Source organism: Seriola dumerili, unplaced genomic scaffold (assembly GCF_002260705.1).
Source record: "Seriola dumerili isolate Sdu_G_001 unplaced genomic scaffold, Sdu_1.0 BDQW01000262.1, whole genome shotgun sequence".
Lineage (NCBI taxonomy): Eukaryota > Metazoa > Chordata > Actinopteri > Carangiformes > Carangidae > Seriola > Seriola dumerili.
This window is the reverse complement of record NW_019174517.1, coordinates 531,584-555,007: the sequence shown is the minus strand read 5'-3', so window position 1 is coordinate 555,007 and position 23,424 is coordinate 531,584. Positions and strand designations below refer to the sequence as shown.

The 23,424-nt window shown below is 48.4% G+C and overlaps 1 protein-coding gene across 1 annotated transcript in view; it reads right to left on the bottom strand.

Annotated features, from left to right (window-relative positions):
- The window catches only part of tnrc18 (trinucleotide repeat containing 18), a 49,714-nt gene that overhangs the window by 5,712 nt on the left and 20,578 nt on the right, over positions 1-23,424 (bottom strand). The window contains exons 5-26 of the mRNA XM_022757029.1: positions 21,502-23,073; positions 21,190-21,420; positions 18,121-18,208; positions 17,800-18,029; positions 15,622-15,768; positions 15,262-15,446; positions 13,772-14,186; positions 12,548-13,555; positions 12,277-12,422; positions 12,038-12,171; positions 10,772-10,885; positions 10,494-10,677; positions 10,090-10,405; positions 9,037-9,249; positions 5,934-6,122; positions 4,327-4,829; positions 3,689-3,826; positions 2,582-2,723; positions 2,373-2,490; positions 1,370-1,445; positions 1,141-1,249; positions 741-857 (exon numbers count right to left, since the gene is read on the bottom strand). Coding sequence (XP_022612750.1) covers positions 741-857; positions 1,141-1,249; positions 1,370-1,445; positions 2,373-2,490; positions 2,582-2,723; positions 3,689-3,826; positions 4,327-4,829; positions 5,934-6,122; positions 9,037-9,249; positions 10,090-10,405; positions 10,494-10,677; positions 10,772-10,885; positions 12,038-12,171; positions 12,277-12,422; positions 12,548-13,555; positions 13,772-14,186; positions 15,262-15,446; positions 15,622-15,768; positions 17,800-18,029; positions 18,121-18,208; positions 21,190-21,420; positions 21,502-23,073 — 6,375 coding nt within the window. The remainder of the gene's footprint in view (positions 1-740; positions 858-1,140; positions 1,250-1,369; positions 1,446-2,372; positions 2,491-2,581; positions 2,724-3,688; positions 3,827-4,326; positions 4,830-5,933; positions 6,123-9,036; positions 9,250-10,089; positions 10,406-10,493; positions 10,678-10,771; positions 10,886-12,037; positions 12,172-12,276; positions 12,423-12,547; positions 13,556-13,771; positions 14,187-15,261; positions 15,447-15,621; positions 15,769-17,799; positions 18,030-18,120; positions 18,209-21,189; positions 21,421-21,501; positions 23,074-23,424) is intronic.

Genomic DNA, 23,424 nt, shown 5'->3' with positions numbered 1-23,424 from the left:
ATGCAGCTTCAACATCTCGCTTTGCAAAGAGGAAAATATTTTTACCAGCTTCTAACGAGCAGAAATCAACAAAAACATGGAAACATTTTAGTTTTGTATTTTCATTTTTGTAAAGTGCGTCGTGTTGTTTCTCCTTTTGGAAGATCCATTAGCCTCAACTCCTGACGCCTGAAACATCCACTTAGGTTCAACAATTAGTGTGTGTGTGTGTGTGTGTGTGTGTGTGTGTGTGTAGGACTATGACCTCCCTGTCTGCATTTGCATGAATGCTATTTCTGTTTGTTGATGCTTTTTGCATAAGTTACAAGAGCTGCTAATTTACACACACTAATGTAAAGTAGCAATACACTGGAGTGTGTGTGTGTGTGTGTGTGTGTGTGTGTGTTCCCTCTTCTCCCCTGTTTCAACAGAGAACTGAGAGCTGCAACAGGAAAAATCTAGAAAGATCATGATTGATCATGAACTCATCATGACCTGTGTGTGTGTGTGTGTGTGTATGTATGTGTGCGTGCGTGTATGTGTGTGCATGTGTGTGTGTGCGTGTGTGTGTATGTGTGCGTGTGTGTGTGTGTGCGTCTGTGTGTGTGTGTATGTGTGTATGTGTGTGTGCGTGCGTTGGTGTGTGTGCGTGTGTGTGTGTATGTGTGTGTGCGTGGGTGTGTGTGTGTGTGTGTGTGTGTGCGTGGGTGTCTGTGTATGTGTGTGTGTGTGTGTGTGTGTGTGTGTGTGTGCACGCTCACAGTGGATCTTGTAGTCTGGCGGCAGCAGTCTGATGTGGGAGAGGGGGATGCGGCCTGTGTCGCCATCGTCAAACTCCACGGTGATCAGATCATCATTCTCGTCAATATCTGAACTTCCTGTTTTGGGGAAAAACAACATTTTGATTTGAAAAATAAATGAAAAACAATAAAAACAGTTTGTAAGATTCGTTTGATTTGTTGATCTGTCACTCGTGTTCACTGCAGCAGAACTCAAAGGTTTGTTCTGTAACACCTGACTCTTCAAAATAAGAGACTCTGCTGTATCATGCACTGAAGGATCTTTTACATTTGTTTGTGCTGCCAGCTACAATCAATCTGTGCACGTAAGAGGATTATGGATCGTATCATGTGAGTGGCCGGGGGTGTGTTTCCGTGCTACCGTTGACGACGGTGCCGGGGTAGAGGCAGCGGTACTGCTGGCTCCAGTAGGCAGCGATGCGGGTTCCCTCTGGGAGATAGCGCACGGACGGAGGCTTCACATCGATGATCTGCACGGACGGAACAGACAGTCAACACAACGCGGCGTTCGGCCACTCTCGTGCACACACGTTATTGCACGTGACGGACCTGTGAGGTACGAGACAGAGATGTGCAGACGGTCTACTCACAGCTTCCTGCAGCAGTTGTTCCAGGCAGTAGATGTGTGGTCGGTTCCCTCTCTCCCCCTCCACCACCACGCTGTATCTGCAGGGAGGAAGCACCGCAGGAAAGGTCAGGGGTCAAAAGTTCGAGGTCAGTGCAAAGCCTGAAGCCTTTTTTTTTTTTTTTTTTAGGACACAGTGAGACAGTATCCAGACTCACGCCGGCTTTCTCTGAGGAGTAAATTGTCTCTTTAACAGACACAGCGAGTCCTTATCTGGAGTCTGGCTGCTCTGACGTGTGGCAGGACGGGGGAATGTGCCGTCTTCTCTTACAAATAATAACTACAGTACCTCGTCTCTGGACTGAACTGTTGTCTGGCATGGAGCGCGGCAAGCACCCACTCTCCCCCGCCAAAATAAATCCTGTCTGAAGAGGGATTAAGTTTGTTTGTTTTTCCTTTAATTAAGCATTCTCTATTCCGCTCAAACTCAAACTGTTCCACATCAAGGAACCCGTCTGATAAGATTTCTGCTTTTAGATGTTTTATTACGGAAAGTGTTTGAAACCCACGGCCGAAGTATTTAATAGGACCTCACTTTGAGAACCCCCCCGACTTTATGCTAAGCTAACCAACTGCTGGATTTAGCTTTACATTTTTCACATAGAGACGTGAGAGTGTATCCTGACTTTGGACAAGAAGGAGAACGAGACTATTTCCCAAAATGTCAAACTGCAGTCGAGAGTTGGAGTTAAAATCCTTGTTTGTGTCGTGGTATGAATGAAAAACGAGCAGGGCGTTGTAACAGGTCACTGCGGTTTGTATCTGCTGACTGTATCAGGTACTTCTCAAATCAAGGACAAACTTCGGAGGCAAAAGAAAACTGGAGCACACTGATTGATTTGCAGCTTTTAATAGTGCGAACAGATGTGTGTGTGTTTCCTCTATTAAAGGCTGCACATCAATTACGCTGCTCTGTTTAAAAGATGAAACGTGGCCTTGTGTGTGTGTGTGTGTGTGTGTATACTCACATGTCAGGGGAGTGTACAGTGTTCACATGTCCGGCGTACAGTAGTTGGTCGTCCATTGGGATCAAAACTCTGAGTCCGTCCACCAGAGAATCCTTCTCCAACACACACTGCACCGGAGCTGAGCACAACAACACATGCAATAAGTCAGTAAGTGTGTGTGTGTGTGTGTGTGTGTGCATTCCAGACACTTCCTGTTTGTGCGTACTGACCGGGTGTGGACGACCTCTCAGAGACGCTGTTGCTGTGTGGTGGGAGGAGTTCGTCCTCGCTGAAGCTGCTGTCCTGGTTGGGCTCAAAGTCCTCGTCTGCTGCCATGCTCTCCATCAGCCGGCTCACCGCTCCCCTGGAGGGCTGCAGACACACACACACACACACACACACACACACACACACACACACAGGCTTTAATTTCACTCCACTAACTACTGCTATTCATGTAAGGAAAATAAGATCAACTGTCTGTATTAAATTGAATCTGTTTTCCTGTGATCTTCTCACAAACACCTGACTGAGGGATGAACCTGACTTTGTTTTTGCTGTTATTTAAAGTTAATTTGCGGCAGCTCGTCAAACTACCAGGCTGACACGCCACAGATTAAAGGGATAGTTCAGGTTTTCTGACGTGGGGTTGTGTGAGTTAGTCAAAAACAATCCAACATCTGTTTAAATGAAGCTTCATGTAGAATATTTTCCGCCTTTTATTTTCCCGTGAAAACAGCATTTTCCTTTGGCACTACATTTTTTAAACCGTTGAACCACCGTATTCCTACACACATGCGCATGTACAGAGCGCACTGCATTACCTGCAGTACATCAGAATCTACTGCAGGTAACGCACCGACTATAAATGTCTAAGCTCACACAAGCACACGTCCGAAAACACCTGAACTATCCCTTTAACTTTCCACAGGGAAGCGTTGACATACCACGACACTTCTGCTGTTGCACCACCACACAGCGCCCTGCACACACACACACACACACACACACACACACACACACACACACACACACTTCAGATTCCCTCAGCGTTTCCTAAACAAACTGGAGTTCAGGCAGGTGGCAGATGGAGAGCGATGCAACACTTTGGTAGAAATCACACCATAAAAGAGGTTTTACTTCTTTTTCTTTTTTTTCTTTCTCTCTAACAAGAAAACAAATCAGCGTTAATTACAAATCAAGGACTCAAGTTGATGGAGACTTGCATGTTTTCACTTTAAGGCCTAATAACTTAAACGTTCTGGGGTTTTGTCCTTGCGGGGATAATTAACTTCACATCCATAACGACTTTGCAGCTGATCCATCATTGCTCTGACCTCTCTGGCCTTGGTCTTGGCTTTCGGTTGGCTCTTGCGTGGCGGGCTGAGGCTCAGAGGGGCGGGGCCGTCTGTGATTGGACTGCACAGCGGAGTGGACGGGCTCACGGGCAGAGGAGAGTCCTTCAGCTTCTTCTTCTGGGTTTTCAAAAAGTCACAACACACACAGAGTTAAAAACAACAAAAAAAATTTACGTTAAGGAGTGACGGCACTCAGGATCTACTGGACTGATTTCCTTGCACACACACACACACACTCATGCACACACACACTCATGCACACACACACTCATGCACACACTCATGCACACACACACACACACTGAGGGTGGGATGTTGCCAGGCTGCCTGCAGTTGTCCTTTCTTGTCAGCAACACGACACAGACAGCAGGGGAGTGCTGCAGTGACTGAAGTACTGGGAAACCCTGCTGACACTCTGACACACACACACACACACACACACACACATACAGACACACATACAGACACACAGATGTGTCAGGGGAAACAAAAGGATGAGTTTGAAGGAGTGAAACAGTAACAGAAAAGACAGGGAGGATGAGAGGAGAGAGGGAGGAGGAAGAAAGGCTCGTGTCTCGGTTGGCAAACAACAACAGGCCGATGAATTATTAACGTACTCTCACCACGTCTTTCCCCTCTCTGCCGGGCGGACTGGGTTTGGGTCTGGAGGTGGGTTTCGGGGTGAGAGGCGGAGCTGAGCTGGAGGAGGAGGAGGAGGAGGAGGAGGAAGAGGAGGAGGAGGAGCAGCTCTGACTGGTGGAAGCTGGGGCCGGCACGGGCATCTGATTGGCTGAGGTAGAGGCATCGTGGAGGAAAATCCTCTCGCTGCGTCGTCGGTTCCAGCCCTCGTCCTCGCTGAAGCCTCCGAACCCGGCGCCGCTGGCGAGGTCGAAGCTGAACCGCCGCGGCGACCGAGGTGAGGGCCGTGGTTTGGGCAGAGGCTTGCGTTTGACCGGCAGGGATTCATCCCGCTTGGTGGGGCTGGACTGGTCGGACTGGCGGCGGGTTGCCGGGGGCAACAGGGGGAGCTCTGGGGCGGAGCGTTTGCCGTGCAGCAGGGAGGGAAACTTCCTCAGCCGCAAGTCAGAGCCAGAGTCTGACCACTCGCACTCTGATGAACCTGACAGAGACAGGAGAGGGTCACATGGTGCAAAACACACACACACACACACACACACACACACACACACACACACACACACACACACTCAGGCAGAAATAAACTAAGGTGTTAGATTTTCTGAAATCAATAACACCGTGAATAGGACTATTGATCAATTTGAAGCTAATACATAATTCAAGACTGAATCATTACGTGCACCCCGATGTGACAATTAGAAATGAATGAATATTTAACCATGAATCAATAACATAATCCCGGACAAACGCTCGGGCGGTGAACCTGCTCAACCACAAAGAAAGACAATTATCGTGTGACGTCAGGGGAAAGTGTGAAACTAGTAAAACGTTTTCTTTCAACATTATTAAATAAGATGAGAGGGACCCACTTCACAATAAGACTTCCCTTATAAAGCGTTTATAAATGCTTTATAATGAGGTCATTAATCCGGTTGTTAACACTTTATAAATCACATATAAACAAGTTATAACAGTTTTCATACACTGATGAAGGCTCACTATTTGGCAAGATCAAGTTTATGCTTAGTACTCATTAATCTTACCAATGAGTTACTACCATTTACAGCTGCTAAAAGGAGCTAATTGTAACTTAATTAAATAAATTATTGTTTTCAGACTTTACAATGAGACTCGCTTTTACCAGTTATAAATGTTTGTAACTTCCTGGGATGCTAATGTGCTAAAGAAGATGCTAACCAGCAAAAAGCATCTCCATTTTAATATCCGCTGCGCAGAACAATCTGAGAGCATGAATTATAATATATATATAAATTATAATATATACAAACATGTGAAGAAGCAGCAGGTAACCAATGAGATATGAGGCTGAACAGAACAGAGAAATGTGGTCTCACTATTTGGCAAGCAACATCTCACTTTGCCGTTTTTATATAATATGTTATAACAGCTTATACATGTGTTATAAAGTGTTAACAAGCTAATTAACACTAGTTATAAACCATTTATAAATCCTTTATAAAGGTCGTCTTAATGTAAAGTGGTCGTCTATATCCCGTTTTGCTCTTTTTGTTTTTTTGCACAAACACACTCCCTCACAGCTCATTTGTGTCTGTTGTGTTATTACCCAGAGTGCTTTGCCTGCTGTGGTGTTTGCTGTCATGGAGGAGACTCAAAGGGGCCGAGCTGACAGGGATCGCGCTCGCCGCAAACCTAGCCAGCAGACCCAAGCCGCTCTCCTCACAGCCGCCATCATCCGAGTCGGACTCGTCGTCCTCGTCGTCTTCGTCCTCGTCGTCCTCGTCCTCCGAGGTTTCTGTTTCAAAGAAAAGATTTTCAGCTCAGGGGACGAGTGCGGCTGCAACAGAGGGTGAGGGGCCAAAGGTCAAATCACTTCCTATTGTTTCTACTGACTGTGGACACAAAGAGCGCACCACAGAGAAGATGAATGAACAAGAGAAAAACAATCGAGATGCAGTTTCTCTAAGACAAAGACTGAGCTAAACCCTGAGTGAAAAGAATAGAGCAACACAATTACAGTCTACACAAATACCCAGAGACACACACACACACACACACGTCTTAAATTGTATGCTGATGAGAAACACCAGTGCAGATGGAGAAGATAAGACTGTCCAAACCACTGCAGCGTGCCTTCACACTGTTATACAGCAGGAGAAACTGCCATTTACCACATGCAGATGTGAGCTGCACACACAGTCAACAGCTGCTGAAACCATGTGACCTGAGACTCTGACTCATTTATTACTGAAGTTAAAAAAAACCCAAAAACCCTCAGAGAATATGACAGTGAGAGGTGAACCTGCACTTCCTTTTCTCCAAGTTTGACGGGCTAGAAGAGCACAAACAAGGCAGCACACACACACACACATATATATATATATATACACACACTCAGTTGTCAGTTTATTAGGAACACCTAGCTAAAACGAACGCTGTCTAATAAAACAGCTCTGCAATGATGTGTTAATGTCAAGAGTCACGTGTGATCAGTCTGAGTTTGCGTCATGTTGACAGGTGAGCCACCCAATTCAAATCAATGAGGGCAGGCTAAACAACAGACACCTCTTTTTATAATCAATATGTAATAATAATAATAATAATAATAATAATAATAATACAGTTCAGCAGTGACACAAACTGCCGCCTCCACAGTCATCACACAGTTGAATCAACATCTGAATATTATAACCTCCATGACAGGAGGATTTATTGCAGAAGTTTAGTTTTATACTGCCCTTGTTTCAGCTAGGTGTTCCTAATAAACTGACAGCTGAGTGTATACACGCCGTAGCATACTGTTGGTTAGCTGCGTATTGCTGAAAGTTAGCAGTTAGGTCCACGGCAACAGATGAGCAGGAGAGCGTCTCCTGAGGGGGGTTAAGCGTGTTAACACTGAGGGTGGACGCACAGTACAACATCGCCTCAAGCCTCTGACCACACCCAGCAGTGATGTCACAGTGTACCGCAGTCCACTTCTACATCACCGCAGCACGGTGGGAGATTAAACCGCTGTAAGAACAAAAACAAAACGAGATGTTCTATGTTCTTGTATGTTGCTCATTAGGACTTTATTTGTGGCTCCAGAAAAAAGTGAATTAAACTTTAAAAAACATATTTTGAACTTAATTTCAGAGTCAAATCTGGCGCGTAGGTTGTACTGTGAATCCCCTGTGTGTCAACAGTAGCAAGCAGACGATACAACAAGCAGGCACTGAGAGGACAGCCCTGTGAGGCCCCTTGGTATAATCTTCATATGGAGTTTGAGTAACCATGGTTACCCTTCCTTTAAACCTTTACAAGGAAGTCGGGGTAACTGTGGTTCTCGTTGAACAGCTTTAATTTGTGAGAATAAAAAAATAAAATAAATAAAAACCAAAAAAAAAAAGGATTAAAGTAAAAGTTAATGTTCTGTAAATGTTCAATTTCAGCATAGTCCATGTTAGCGGTCAATAAAAAAAAAATAGAGGGAGGGGCACTTCCTACTTACAGAGCAGGTGACAGGGGTGTGGCCTCAGGCAGGGCGGGGGCAGCGCGGCGACGAGAGCGCAGCCTAGCCTTAGCGTAGCCTGGCCTTAGCACAGTCTAGCTCAAGCAAAGCTTTAGCCACAGCGTAGACTAGCCGCAGCGAGGTAGCGTAGGCTCAAGGCTGCGCTAGTCCTTGCCAAGCTTCTGTAATGTCGCAGCGGCAGCAGTACAAGCACATGGAACAGGCTGAGAGACACTCAAAGCATCATGGGTAGGACGAAGGTGGGGGTAGGGGGAGGGGGGGGGGGTCAGAGGCGAGGAGGGAAAGGTGAGAGGACAGAGCAAGGTGTCGGAGAGAGCAACGTAAAAGGGAAAAGGGTTATTTGAAGGTTTAGTAGACACAGAGGAGGAGCTCTATTGTGCAAATATCCCCAACATCTAAAACAATCTCTCTCGGTGCATTTACTTCCCCCACAACATCAAACACCAGGCCACATCATCAATAAACATTTAGTCTGATATAAAAGAAGCTAACCGTTCCAGAAAAATAGAAAAAGAGCCAACTAGATTAAATTTCTCTTATTTATGCTGAGCAGGGAAAAACATGTCCAATCAGATTCAGCTCTGTGTGCTCCGAATGAATCCTCCACACATGTTGTTTCAGTTTTCCAGATGTAAACCTTTAGCCGAACAGTGTTCTCCAGCCTTTTCCAGGAGAACTAAAGGGATATTTGACGAACAGAGCGCTAGAGGATGTGTGAGGTGCAGCTGGACGGACCGACAGAGACAGACAGACAGATGAAGCAGACACAAGGACCACAGCGCTTTCGCTTTCTGTACCAATCAAATCAACACCTTTAATAAAGCTTATAGGTACCAAAACTGCAATACAACAAAATCTCACAGTTCACACAATTTTTCAAAATGTACAAATGCTACAAAAACTGGTTTGCAATCCAGGCAGTAAAAAAAACAAACAAAAAAAACACCATAGAAATAGGTAAACTCTGTTTTTTCTTTTTTCTCTTTTTTTTTAAAAAAAGGCAACTTTTGCAGAGAAGCCAGCAGCAAGAGAGGTAGAGATCGTCAAGCTAAAGCACAGTCTGAAAACAGCGGCCTTAGCGAAAAGCAAACAAAGACACGAGCTGTGACGGAGGTCAGAGACCGAACAGTGAGGGGCGGGCGAGGGGGGGTGCGGTGGGGCGAGGGAGGGGGGGGGGCTGTAAGATTTGGTCAGTAACCTTGGTCGAAGGAGTCGTCAGAGGAGCTGAGGCCCGCTTCCTCCAGCAGCAGGGATAAGTGCTTGTGTTTCTTCTTCTGAGACTTCTGGCTGGACAGCAGGGACGTCGGCGACGACGCGGTCCGCCTCTTCCTGGTCAGGTTGCCGTGGGAACGTGTCCCTGAGAGAGGGGGCCAGCCCCCTCGAGCGGAATTGTGCTCCTCTGAATCGGAGTCTGGTGCGGAGAAAGTGCGGTTAATGATTCATGACGTCACAGGGAGGAAAAAAACAAAACAAAACAAACAAACAAACAAAAGAGACACAAAAGATGATTTCTGCTCCACCTCAACGTCAGAAACATCCTGCAAATTAAACCTGAATTAATTCTGTTTCCCACGTTAACAAACGTAAACATTATAAGTCTTTGAGTCTACGAGTGACGCTCCGGTTACTCGAGTTAGATGAAGAGAAATCCACGGAAAATTAAATAAATATGTTACTTTAATGAATAAAAATGCGCTAAACATGTGAGTCAGTTTTTAAATAAGTCTGGCTGTTTTTTCTAATTGTCAACAAATCCTGTGAAAAGACCAAAACTAGCTTCAGTCCATCTCCCGATGTTTTCCATCTTCACGACTCCGTTTGAATGTAAAATCTTTAAATTAAAAGTTTAACTTCAAACAGCTGGGAACTGTAGGTTTTAGTAAGTGTTACTCCAACAGGAGCAGATGGCACATTTGCGGGTGACTATTTTCAGCGGCGGATGAATACACACTTGGTGCTTGTAAGTATCAGTGACAGCAGGATGGTGTAAGTGAGATTTACTATCTACATCCTTATTGTTGGTTTGAGTCATTTCATGAACCTTCATGACAAAAAGAAAAAAGAAAAAGTTTGACAGAAACAAACTCTACTGTTTTTTTTTTTTTGTCAAACTATGTTTATAAAAACAGACTCACGGACTATTTCCTGCCTCATCACTTTAAATCTTACAAACTCAAAGCAGACGAGCGCCGCTGTCGTTAATGCTGGATTTATGAAACATGACTTCACAGTATTGTCCTCAGGTACTCACTGTTGGAGCAGCTGCTGAGCTCTGACCTCACAGGAGAGAAGAGAGCGCTCTTCTTCTGACCTTTCACCTTCTGGATGGTCTCCGAGGCGGAAGCCTTGGCGGTCATCTTGTGTTTCCCTCCTTTGGCGGCGGAGTGGATGGCGCGCTCCTTGGCGCGACCGTCGGCGGACTTGCCCTTCGACTTGTCTAACTTCATGCCGGAGGAGAGTTTGCGGGACGCGCCGAGCGAGCTGAGCTGCGAGAGCGAGAGAGCTCTGTCGAGGTCCGACGCCAGCTGCTCCTGCTCGCACACGTGGCCGCGCTTCGCCTTCAACACCTGAGGAACGCCACAGGAAAAAACGTTACGATAATTTAATCAGAAAAGATCACAATCGCAAAATGAAAACACTTCTACAGCGGCTCACCTCCAGAGCGTGACTGGTGGACGGCTCGTGGTCATTCCAGCTCTTCTTCTTCTTCTTCTTCTTCTTTACCTTCACTCCTCCACTTCCTGCCTCCGTCTCCTCCTCTTCTCTGGACACTCTGAACCTCTTCCTCTGTCCCTCCCCAGCTTCAGAGTCCTCAGAGTATTGCACCGTCCTACCCACCCTGAGACAAAGGAGATTTCACGCTGAGCATCAAACAAAAAACCTGCAAAATAATAATAAAAAATGGCCGACTTGAGCCGCAGTCCATCACTCACTTTCCAGGCCTGCTGTCCAGTTTGGGAGGTGTGGCCAAATGTTTCCTCTTCCTGGGTCGTCCTCTGCCCCGTCTGGTGAGACTCCGCCTCTCATCCTCCTGCTGCTGCCGCTCACTGACGCAAACATAAGACAGTTATGTGTTTGTCTCGGCGTGGACATACCGAAGAGGTGGACAGTAGTGAAGTACTTTTACTTGAATCCTGCAGTATATTTTTCAAGTATCTGTATTTACTTGAGTATTAATTCTTTTGGAAACTTCAGACTTTTACTTCTCTACACTTAAAAGACAAACAGTGTATTTTTGACTCCTCTACATTTCTATGAAGGGCTCTTACTTTGAAGCAGCTTTTAGTCTGTGGAATGAATTTTATTTTATTTTGAAAAACGTGACAGACCACACACCGAGTTAATCACAGGTCAGTTTGACCTCGGCAGTGGCAGGTCTAAAGATGTTGGAAATTTTATGGGTTTGAATCCGACCCGCCGCCCTTTGCTGCATGTCAACCCCCGACTTTCCTGTCTTACTATACTTTCAGAATAAAGGCAAAAAATGCCCAAAAAATTAACTTAAAAAAAAAAAAAAAAAAAGAGAAAGCAATAGGAAAACAACAACAGTTCCTTTTGTTGATCCAGTTGTGTTTTAATGTCCGTTTCTACAGTTTCATCATATTGTTGAAGCAGCCTTCTGTTTTTATGCACCCAGGGTCTGAACACCCCCCCACCACAAATCAGACAAGCAGCTTGTTTTTAAGAAACAGCTGAAAACTTATTTTTATGATCTTGATTTTAATTAACAAAACTTTGCTTTTACTTACTTAGTTTTTATTCCTTTAATTGTTTTTTTTTGTTTTTGATTTTATTTTTCTTCTAAAAAGCTGCAATTACGTATGAAAGGTGCTATACAAATTAAGTTTATTATTATTATTATTATATTCTAAAAGCTTTTTATTCTTTTATTTTTTATCATATATACATACATATATATATATATATATGATTATTACATTTAATTTATTTTATTTTATTTTATTAAATGAAGTACTCCAGTACTTTAACTGAAGTAAAACTTTGACTTGTATTGGAGTCATATTTGACCAGGAGGATCTTTACCCTGACTCCAGTCATGCAGCTGTGTATTTGTGCACCTCTGGGTGTGTGTGTGTGTGTGTGTGTGTGTGTGTGTGTAATAATAGCAGCAGAGTGATTAATTCCTTTTGAATGTGCTTCTTCCAACACGTGTGCGAGCTGCGTTCAGGAGCACTCACTGCTTGTCCCTGCGTCTCTGCAGCTTGCTCAGCTCCCTCTGCTTCTCCTTATACGTCTTCTGCAGCTCAGCCAGGCGGACGCGGTATTCCACTTCCACCGCGTCCAACATGTCCACAGACATTTTACTATACAGCTGCAGGGAACGAGAGACGCACAAAAAAAGTGACAACTCTGTCACAACATTTCACAAACTGTCATCTCTGGGAGACCGTGACAATATTTTTCCCCTTCATCTCACCGGCTCCTCCTTCCTCTGCCTCCAGCTGTACTTCTTGTTGGGATCCAGCGTCCTGGGCAGATCAATGTGCGACTGTTTCTCTATGGCGTCCAACAGGATCTGTCTGCTCGCTTCGAGAAGACAGTCCAGACCCTCCAATGTCAGATCTGGACGGGACGCACAGAGCAGTAAAACATTAGAGGAATATTTGCAAGTGGTACATATCCTGTATTTCTGCCCTCTCGCCTCTTTAACTATGTTTCCCACCTCCCACCGTCTCGTATCTACTCACCCTGCTCCTGGCTGATGTTCTCCATCTCTCTCTGGGCCATCTGGCTGAGCAGGGCCATCCCCTCCAGCGCCACCATCTCCAGAGGCCCCGCGCTGCCGCAGTCCTCACCCACAGGAGGGGTGTCGATTTGTGGTACGAGTATCGGGGCAGGTGGGGTGCTGGGTCGGGCCTGGGCGGCCATCTCGCTGGCCGTCAGCAGGGCGAGCATCCCCGCCATGGGGTCCTCGGGGCTGATGAGCAGCGGGAGCGGAGAGCTGGGGGTGGGGGGAGGGTAAACGGGGGTTTCGGCAACACTTTCTTTCTGACTGGGAGTGTGCGGGTCGATCGGAGTGTCGAGCTGCTCTGGTTCACACACAGCACCGGTGCTCTGCTCCAGTGACACACACCTCTGAGCCGACTCCTGGCTGTCTGAATCCACAGTGATGCATGATGGGTATCGTGTTCGCTCCGGAGCCTTGATGGCCTTCGGTTTGGGCTCAGCCTCTGTGAGCGGAGGTGGTAGAGGATACGCTGCCTGACACGGGTAAGACGACACTTCCATTTTGATTTGGCCTCCTTCCTTCTCTTCCTCTCTGACTTCCTCCAGTCTTTCCCCTTGTTGTGGTGTTGGACTGGGGACGTGGAGAGGTAGTGGCGGAGGCTGGGGCTGGGGTTTCGGGGCTTCCCCGTCCGTCTCTCTCTCCTTGATGACTCGGACGGGGCTGCAGGTCCGGCGAAGGGGACCCAGAGGTTCTGGCGTCACGTCCAGCTGAGGCCGCTCGACACCGGGCTCCTGCTTGAGGAAAGAGCCCGTCTTTGACGGCTCCAGTTTCTGTGGCTTGATGTCGGTGTCCAGGAGCCTCGAGTGGAGGTGTGCTGACGGCAGAGGAGCAGCTGAGGGCGGAGAGCGGGAGCGGCGGGGTGGGACATGTTCTGTGTTTGCCCCAGAGGGTGCTGGGATGTGATAAGGGGGGAAAGCTGAGCCGAATGGGGCAGTAATGGACTGGTAAGGGTAACCTGCAGGGAGATCTGTAAAACACAAAGGTTAGAGTCAATTACAATTTCACACACACGCCCGACGTCCCTCACACTCCTGAAACCTTCGTCGTCATGTGACGCTCATCACAGCGTCTCAAACATCCCACAGGCTGCAGGTGTTCATGAACTAAACTCAGCGATACAGACGTTTAAATACACAATCAATTCAATCATTCAGTCACAACATGAGGGCGGAGTCAGACTCACCAGAGTAGATGCCCTGGAAGGAAGCAGAGGTCGGCTTCTGTCCCTCCGTCTGCTCCCTCCGTCCCACCTCCCCTTCCTCGGCCGCTTCCTGTTTAGGCCGCCGTGGCGAGGACGGGGGCGGAGACGCCGAGCGGGGTGAAGGCGGGTGAGGCAGGGGTGTCGGCGGGTGCGCCAACACCCTCTGCCCCCCTTCCTCCGACTTGAGGGTGGTCACCGGCGAGGGGAGCGGAGGCAGCGGGGTGAGGGAGGACGTGGAGGGAGTCGGCGAACGAGAGGGAGGGGGGAGTTTGCGAGGATGCAGGACGGGGGAGGGAGACGGGGAAGATATCGAGGAGGGTCTGGGTTTGGGGTCCGCGTTCCGCTTGTCTGCTTTGTCCTCCATCTCCGGCCGGTGCTCGCTGGCCTTCAGACGCTCCTGAAACACAGAGAGGAGAAACGTCTGTTGTGTGTTCGGAGCTGCGTCGACCTGCTGCTGTAGATCCGTCCCTGCAGGTTTCACCGGATTGTTGCGGCTCAAATATCTGATTTCGCAGCAGCTTTTCTTAAAAATTTTAATGTTTTCAAGTTGTTTTTTTTTTCTGGCAATGAAACTGCGGAAGAAAATAAAAATTGCAAAAAATTGTCGCCTTCTTTTTTCTTTTGTATAATTCATTAAAAATCGAAGGGCAACTTGTAGCAGTGAGAATAAATCCAGTGCGGGTGGCGACACACTTCACAGATCTTACAGGGAAAAAGAAGAAGAAACAAAAACCTCATGATTTCTTGCTTATGAAACAGTTTCATAATGATCAGCATCAATGATGAATGAAAGGATGTTTTCTGTCTTTTCATCTTTACTAATTAACGATTTAATTCACTCAGCAGCTCAGAGGCGACCGGCATCTTTTAAGACGGAATGTTTCCTTAAGTGTTACTTGATGCACGATTTGACGTTTGGAAATCAATCAATACACCTTAAATGTCAATATGATATGTTTTAATCAGCTCTCGGATCTTCAACAGCTTAAAAATGTAGATAAATATCAACCGGATTATTTGAACTGTAGATATTTTATTTCACCTGGAGGATCAAAGCAGCGGAGCGTCGTTCCGGCGGCTCTACACCTGAGGATCCAGCACAATGTCGCAGCGCTACAAAACTATTTAACTCTGCTTTCGTGTAAAACATCTGGGAATGTCTTCACACGGTCTTTAACAGTGACAGTTTGTGGGTAAATGTGGGACGTTCGTGTCACACACGTCTGCAGCTTCACAAACAAGCTTCAACCCCAGAAACAAGGAAGTGAGTTTGGTGCAGGGACTGGTGTGATTGGTTCAACTGGTGGGAAACTCAAATTTGTGGAAAAGTTGTGGTGATTTGACAAAAATGGACTGGTTGAATTTGCGTTAATAATTGCTGATCAATACAGGGTTCGATCGATGTGTATTTATCGATATGTGTGTGTGTGTGTGTGTGTGTGTGTGTGTGTGTGTGTGTGAAGCCCACTTACGACCAGCTGTGCGTTCCTCTGTAGCTCCAGGACCTGCGCCGTGTGCTGCTGGATCATGAGCAGCTCCTGTTGCCGGAGCATCTGCTGCTGGGAGAGGAGCTGGAGCTGGGCGGCGTGCTGCAGCGAGCTGCCTGTACCGTAAACCCCCGACCACACCGGGGCTCCACGCTCCAGCACATCACCCCCTGCACGGCAGCGAAGGGGAGGCATGAAGGAAGACTGTTTGTTTACAGTAATTCCCAATAACAACATCTGTCTCAAGAAGATGAACGAGGAACTCATTTATTTATTTTTGAAGTGATAAAACTGGAAAACCTCCATCACACACACACACACACACACAGACAGAGGTTTTCATACCGTAGTGCGGCAGGTGTTCAGTAGGGATGACTATTAGCTGTCCAGACTGTGGGTCCCTGGCAAACTGGTAGGACGGGGGTAAGGAGCCTGGCAGAGAGGGGGGGTAGCCCGGGGGGAGGGTCTGGTGGAGCGAGGAGGGACCGAGGCCTGAAAGTGACGGGAGGGAAAGAGTTAGAAAAACGTTAAGAGGAGAAAACAAAAACATCTGAGCGGAGCTGAAGCTAACCTTTGCTCCGCGTCATTCCTCATGCAGTATTTATACCCGCGCTGAGGCCGTAATGGAGTCACATACGAGCGCACGCTCTGAATTCAGACGCTTTTCAGATGATTTTGTCTTTCTCTTCTTTTTTTTTTCCGCCCTCGGTGTCTAGACAGCGCCGGCCCTCAGGGAGCTCTGAGCATGCATGCATATCTCTGCGTCTCTGTGTGTGTGTGTGTGTGTGTCTCCATGTTTTCAGATGGTATGTGTGTCCTGATGCTGTTATTTCTGGACAGCGAGCGATGGAGGAGGAGGAGGAGGAGGAGGAGGAGGAGGAGGAGGAGGTCTGGAATGTCCTGCAAAGATCAGGAATGTCTGTGGCACTTGACCCCCGGAGGCTGTTGCTGGACGGCCGCTGCTCAGACAGAAAACACCTCCCTTCCTTCTGCACCAATCAGACGAGATACACGGAGAACTCAGCGAGCTCCTCCTCAGCACCAGGGCCCAGACGCATAAATGATGCAGACACATAAAAACCACTCGTACGCCATTTACTGCACAGAAATTGGTATTTATAATACAATAAACTACATATATTTTATATATATCATATATATTCTAACTCACCAGCTGTGCAGTATGACTTCTCTGCTGCTATCGTCTTGTGCTTTGTTATATTTATTGTCCAATTGTACATATTATATTATTATATTCATCTCTTTTAAGTACTTGGTGCTGACATTTAGGCAGTTCTTTTCTTCCTTGTTCTGTCACTTTGCTGCTGTAACACTGCGCACTTCCCCATCGTGGGACTAATGAAGGAATATCTTTATCTTATAAACACAGAATGTGCGGCGAGAGCGAACGCACCTCACGGTTTTCCCAAAGAGATCCGAGTTACAGAGAAAATACAAAATAAGCCGAGACACAAAATAAAACGAATCTGGTTTACACAGCAATAACAACTTTATAATTCAAAAAAACTTTAATAATTGTGTTTGTGTGCTCGATGTTTCCTTCATCATCGTTTAATATCCTTATTATTTACTGTGAGTCACTCTGTAACTGCTTCATAGTATTTTAATATTCACTAATTACAGTTTTAGAGCCTCTGGAGTCTAATTAAGTAATGTATAAGTAATAAATGAAGTTCAGAGTAAAACTTTCCATCAGAGTGATTGTACTAAAGTGAACTGATGCAGGTTTTTTTCCACCTCAGTTTCACAATCAGTGAAATTCTTCTTCTCCTCCTTCTCCTCCTCCTCCTCCTTCTTCTTCTTCTTCTGTGGCTAATCACTTGTTTTTTTATTGATGACAAACTGACTGATTAAAGGAGCAACTTCATCCATTTATGACTCATGCGCCCAGTTTCTCAATGAGTGAGATTTATAAAGCGGAAACCGCACGAACACACAGATTTATAATTCTGATTAAAAGAGTCTTAGAGAGAGAGTTTTATGCATCCGGCCCACGGGTCGGAATAACGCCGATAACAGATCAAGACACAGACGCCTTCTGAAAACCGCTGTACTACTCCACAGCTGTTGTACCCGCCCACATCTGGCAGTCTACCTTAGTGTCGTTCATCCTCAACAGGAGAATCTCTCAACTTCTACTACTGCTCGTTTCACCTCGACGTCACGACGCCGCGATGAAAAAACACCTGCGCCGGTAAATTTGCAGTTGTAATAAAATGTAAAGCGTTTGTGCGACTTCTCCAACCAGCAGCTGAAAACACAGATATTCAGATTCCAAAGAAAAGTCGTAAATCTTCACGTCTGAAACTCGAATATTTCACATTTTTGCCTTTAAAAAAAAACGATTTGCCGATTTATTTCCTGTTGATCGACTAATCTATCAATCATTTGACTTCAGCTGATACGAGCTGCTGAATTCTTGAAATCACTAAAATACAGCACGTGCAACTCTAGCAGTTACTAGTCTGAGCTCGGTCGCAGTCAGCGGGTTCGTCCACTTACTGTAGGGGGCGCTGGAGAGCCAGACTGGGGGGGCTCCGGGCCGGGGTATCCAGGGGTGAGAGGTCAGAGTCGAGGGGTCTGGAGGCCAACGCCCCGCCCCCGCCAGCGCGGCCCCTCCCGTCACCATGAGGTTGGGGGTCATGAGGCTGGGTGTCATCATGCCGGGCGTCAGGCCGCCGGACAAAGGCGCAGGATGCATCTGAGTGAACTCCGCCAGCTCTTTGGACTCTCTGAGGAAACAAGTGCACCTTCTTGAATTACTGAGAACATATATATATATTTTTCCTCCTTTAAAAGTCCGGTTAAGCCACGCCCCCTCACCTGAGCACTTTCTCCTGCTCGCGCTCCAGTCGGCCGGCCAGCAGTCTGTCATCGTGGTGACGAGCGCGGTCCTCCCCCCGCTCCTCATCTAAGACACGATTGGATGGGGCCGTTTAGTGGCTGCACGTTTAATTCCCACATGTGATATACATTAAAGACTACGAGCTAAGACAGAAGGAACATCGGGCGGTGGAGAGGTGAAAAGATATGTGGGGAGAAGAGGGGGAGAAAAGTGGGTGAGAACAGGGGAGGGAGGGGGAGGAGACAAGGTGACACCGGCTCTGTAACGGTGACACGACACATGTCAAAACGAGACGAGAGGCTAAAAATACAATGTTGGGCCGCAGCCTGAGCACAAAGAGCGTGATCACACACACACACACACACACACTGTTCAAACACACAAACACACACACACACACACACAAACGGAGTGACAGCTCTCACTTCGAGTGTCAGCTCTTATCAGTTATTAGTCTAGTGCCACGGGAGATGTGTGAACCTCTCCTCTTACTCTTACTCTACACACAGCTGACTAAGAGGGCCGGCGGCAAACGACGGAGATGGAGAGCGAAGAAGAAGAAGAAGAAGAAGAAGAAGAAGAAGAAGAAGAAAGAAGGAAAAGCAGCAGCACTCAACCAAGACATCCAGAATAAACATGAGGATCTCCTCCGCGCGCTCTTTCCCTTTAACCCTCTTCCATCTCATCAACGCTGACTGAAGGTCCCCGAGCAGTAGAAAGGTTTTATACGAGAGTGCTGAACCCTTCAGTTCTGCTCTGGATGTGTGTGTGTGTGTGTGTGTGTGTGTGTGTGTGTGTGTGTAGCCTGTAAAGGGACAAGAGACTTTAACAATCCCTGACATGCTCCGCAGGAAAGGTTTCAAGACTGTTACCAAGGTTACAGGGAGCCTGTCCCACATGCTATCCTCCCTGCATCAGAAAGCCAGCGATTAGCGCTGCACGCCCCCTCTCTCTCTCTCTCTCTCTCTCTCTCCTCCATCGCACGTCCTCCTCTCTCCATCTCTTAACTTCTTCACTTCCTGACATACCTCTCTCTCTCTCTTCTCGTCTATCAACCTATCGATCCACATCCATCAGTCCATCTTCTTATCATTCGCCTCCTTCTCCTTCTTCTCTTCCTCCTCCTCCATCTATCCATTCATTCATTCATCCATCCGTCTATTTGTGTTTTCTGTGTAAATCCTCTGCTGTTTATTTAGAGCTCTCCTCAGTGTGGGGGACTGATGCTATTAAACCAATCACTCTGCTCAAGCAAGGGAATGAATAAACCCCCAACAGGGATGCATGTGCACGTGCACACGCACACACATCTACAGCATCTCACAAACACACACACACACTTGCAGTCTGTCATTCTCAAGACTGATCCATTGCTTAGCAACGCACCCATGGTCTTATTGTAATTCAGGGCTTGTTTGTAGCTTTTAGCTGCACTCTGTAATGACATGTTTAATGCAGAGGGGGGGGGGGGGGGGGGGGCGGAGCCAAAGAAAAGAGTGGAGAAAGAGAAAAGGGGGCCTGAGGTGGGACAAGTGAGGGAGTGCCTCTACAAAGACCTTCTCAGAGAGGAAGGAAGGGCGGGGAAGGAGGGAGGCATTCAACCAAGTGAAAAGAGCAAGAGCGGACGTGTAATGATCCTGCGCGAGTCCACTAATCTGTACGAAGCGCTAATCGCGCGAGTCTTCCTCGCGCGGCATCTACAAGTTTGCCACCATCCTAATGCTTACCCCCGGCCGACCACTACACACCATAGTCACGCACACATCTCCCCGCTTGCCACTCATTTATATGGATTGACGCTCACTCCTGACAGTTGACCGTAGTTATTTTCCCGGTAGCGGTGCCACTATCCCACTCGTATCTCCTGTGACTCCCGTAGTAACACCCAGGCGAGCCGCGCCCTCGCGTCGCTCCGCGTACGACGACAGATAATCGGTCGGCGCCCGTAGCCACATCTCTAGGTAGTGCTATGTTTGTACCATGTATCCAATGATCGCGGCGTTCTGTACATTTTCGTCTTATTACCTGGATGGCAAACGACGCCTTAACTCATCATGATGTCAGCAGCTCTGCCGCCCACTATGTGGCCGATGGGAGGACGAGGAGGGAAGAGAAGAAGAGACCAGAGAGAGAGAGAGAGAGAGAGAGACAGAGAGAGAGAGAAGAGAGAGGAGAGAGAGCGAGAGAGGAGAGAGAGAGAGACAGAGAGCAGGGGGGAGAGAGAGAGAGGGAGAGAGACAGAGAGAGAAGGAGAGGGAAGAGAGAGGAGAGGTGAGAGAGGAGAGAGTGAGAGAGAGCAGAATGAGGAGAGAGAAGAGAGAGAGAGAGGAGAGAAGAGAGAAGAGAGACGAGAGGAGAGAGGAGAGAGAGAGAGGTGAGAGAGAGAGAGGTTGAACTGTGAGAGGACAGGAGAGAAAACATGGAGCTGAGAGAGAAACAGAAACAAGCGGAGAGACAGAGCGATGGAGAGGGAGCACTGTCGCCGAATGACCTTGACGTCCAAGAACAGAGCGGACGATGGCGGGGATAGCGATGCAGCACAGAGACGCCGTTTAAAACAAAAACATCCCGTGACATAATTAGCAAAAAAAAAAAAGTTGTTTTAACAATTCCAGTCACGTTAACGCAGACGAACAGCTCAAAGTCAAACAGGGGCTGAGGAAATATGACTTTGATCCCAAAGAAAATGACTCGTCCATTATTCATGGAAACCAAAATGAGGAATCATTTGTTCTTGGTTCGTTTAACTAAAGGATCTATGTTCCCTGTGAGAGCCGCCGCAGAGAGAGCGGGAAAGCAGAAGCGGGAAAAAAAAAAAAAAAAAAAAGTGCATTAGATAAATGTTTCGAAATATATTAAGTACACTTGATTTAACTTGCCAGAAACTATCAAACATGAAATGACTTGTGTGATCAGCTGACTCCTGCAAGTCGTTCCAAACCTTTGAGAGACAGTGAAAATGGAAACGGCGAGAAGTGGAAACTTTTTTCCTACGTCATCGCGTCAGATTCGTTTCTGGTTTTATCTTCCGCTTTTTCCGTATTTACCTTTGATGGTTGTTTGCAGCAGCGGCCTCTGTGTGTCCGAGGCGCCGCTCGTTGGTTTGCCGCTGCTCCCGCTGTCTCTCTGCCGGGCCACGGCCACAGCGATGCCGACCGGAGGGTGGCGCACCTCGCCCTCGCCCTCCCGGCCGAACGAGCGGGCGCTGTCCGGCCGCTCCTGCTCCCTCTTCAGCTGCGGAGGAATCCTCAACGCCCCCGAACCGGCTGACCCCACCGCTAACCTCTCCCTGTCTCTCTCCCTCTCTCTCTCCCTTTCTCGCTCTCTCTCTTTTTCCCTCTCCCGCTCGGCGTCCATGCCGATGTGAGCTAGACCGCCAAAGGGCCCCCGGCCGTCCGAGGCGTGCCTGGAGGACCCGGGACCTTCAGCGCCGAAGTTTCCGCTGTATTTAATTAGACTCTGCATGGCCGAAACCTCCGTGGGGTCTGAGCCGGCTCCCCCGCCTCGCTCTCCGCCACCGGACCCGCCCGCCAGCGACCCCCCGGGTCGGTAGAGGGCTGATGGGTCCAGGTAGCGTCTCTGACTCCCCTCCTCACCTCCACGCCCATGTCCATGTTGGGAGGGGTGTGTCTGGGGGGAATGGCTGTGGGAGTGTGGGTTGTTGTTGGGCCGGTGAGTCGTGTGGGGGGAGTGGGACACCTGTGTGTGTGTCGGCTGGCTGTGCGGCGAGGAGAGTGCGTGTCCGTGTTGGGCCGCCAGAGCGGCCATGTGAGTCGTGGCGTAGTTAGCCAACGGGCTGATGTTATTCCACTTAGGCTCCGCCCCCGCCCGCTCTATACCCAATCGGAGTGAGTGTTTAGGGATGTCCCTGGTTTCCGGGCTGAACCTTGATTGACCGGAGGCGTACGACGAGTCCACGCCTCGTTTACCGACGGAGCCGTTGGAACAAATGACAGAACCTTCCTCTCTTTGATTGTTGGACTCGCCGGACTGAGAGAGTCGAGGGTGATCCATCAGGCTCCGGTAGCTCTCCCTCTCCCGGTCTCTCTCCCGTTCTCGCTCTCTCTCTCTCTCCCGTTCACGCTCCCGTTCTCGCTCTCGATCTCTATCTCGCTCCCGTTCTCGCTCTCTGTCCCTGTCTCTCTCCCGCTCTCGTTCTCTCTCTCTCTCTCTCTGTTTGTTGTCACGGGCCTGCGAGGCGATCTGGATGGGCCCGGCCCGCTCGTCGTAAACCTCCACAGAAGGCACATATGTCGGGGCGCTGACCCGCTGCTCTCTGATTGGCTCTCTGGGTGTGGAGGGGTGGGGCGGACCGGCGACGGAGGGCTGGAGCGCGGGGGGGAGGACATAAGATATGTGGAGGGTCCCGGCCGACGTGGCCACAGAGTCGTTCCTCCTCTGTCTGTCCGACTGAGAGTTTGAGTTATTGGCGTTAGAGTTGTGGTGGTGATGGGGTCGAGAGCCGCCATCTTCATCCCGACCCCCTCTGTCAGTTTCTGGTCCGTGGAACCTGCCCGCACCTGGAGGGAGGCAGGGCTGTGGAGGCGAGGGCCTGGACCTGGCCTCCACTATGGAGGGCTGAGAGTGCGATTTGTGCTGGTGGAGGTGAGGATGGAAAGACCAAGTGTCTCTGTCTCTCTCCGTGTCCCGGTCCCTTTCTCTTTCTCGTTCCCGGTCTCCGCTCCGCGCCCTGCGGTCCTCCTCGCTCCTCCCGTCTTGCGTCAGGTCGACCACGCTGTGTGGCCGCTGCTCCTCTCTCGACCGCTCTCGCTCCCTCTCCCTCTCCCTGTCCCTCTCCCCCCGGTAGGTCCGGTCCCTGCCGCAGTCCCGGGACGTCCTCTGGGGGGGCGTTGAGCTGGACGGGGCGGGCGGCGGCGCGGACAGAGGATGGAGAGGCGACTGGCTCAAGGAGGCTGGTAAATAAAAACCATCTACAACACAGAAAACAGAAAACACGTGAGTGTAAAACACGCAGGTGATGAAGAGTCATGCGTACCGCAGCACACAGCAGAGGGGACGTCATGCATATTTAAATCTAACTATAATAGACCCACAGTGAATCTGCAGCAGCCACATCAGGGCGAGGAGGGGACAACGTGCTGCACATTAAAGCAAGAAAATAGGAAAACGAATCAGGGCCGAGACCGCTCCACCTGTCAGCCTGTTTCCAGCTGCAGGTGTGGCCCAGTTTCACAACTCGCTGCAGGTCTCCTCACTAAAATGAGAAAAGGCTCGACACAAAAAAAAAAAAAAAAAACCTACATCCACTGATGTATCACAGG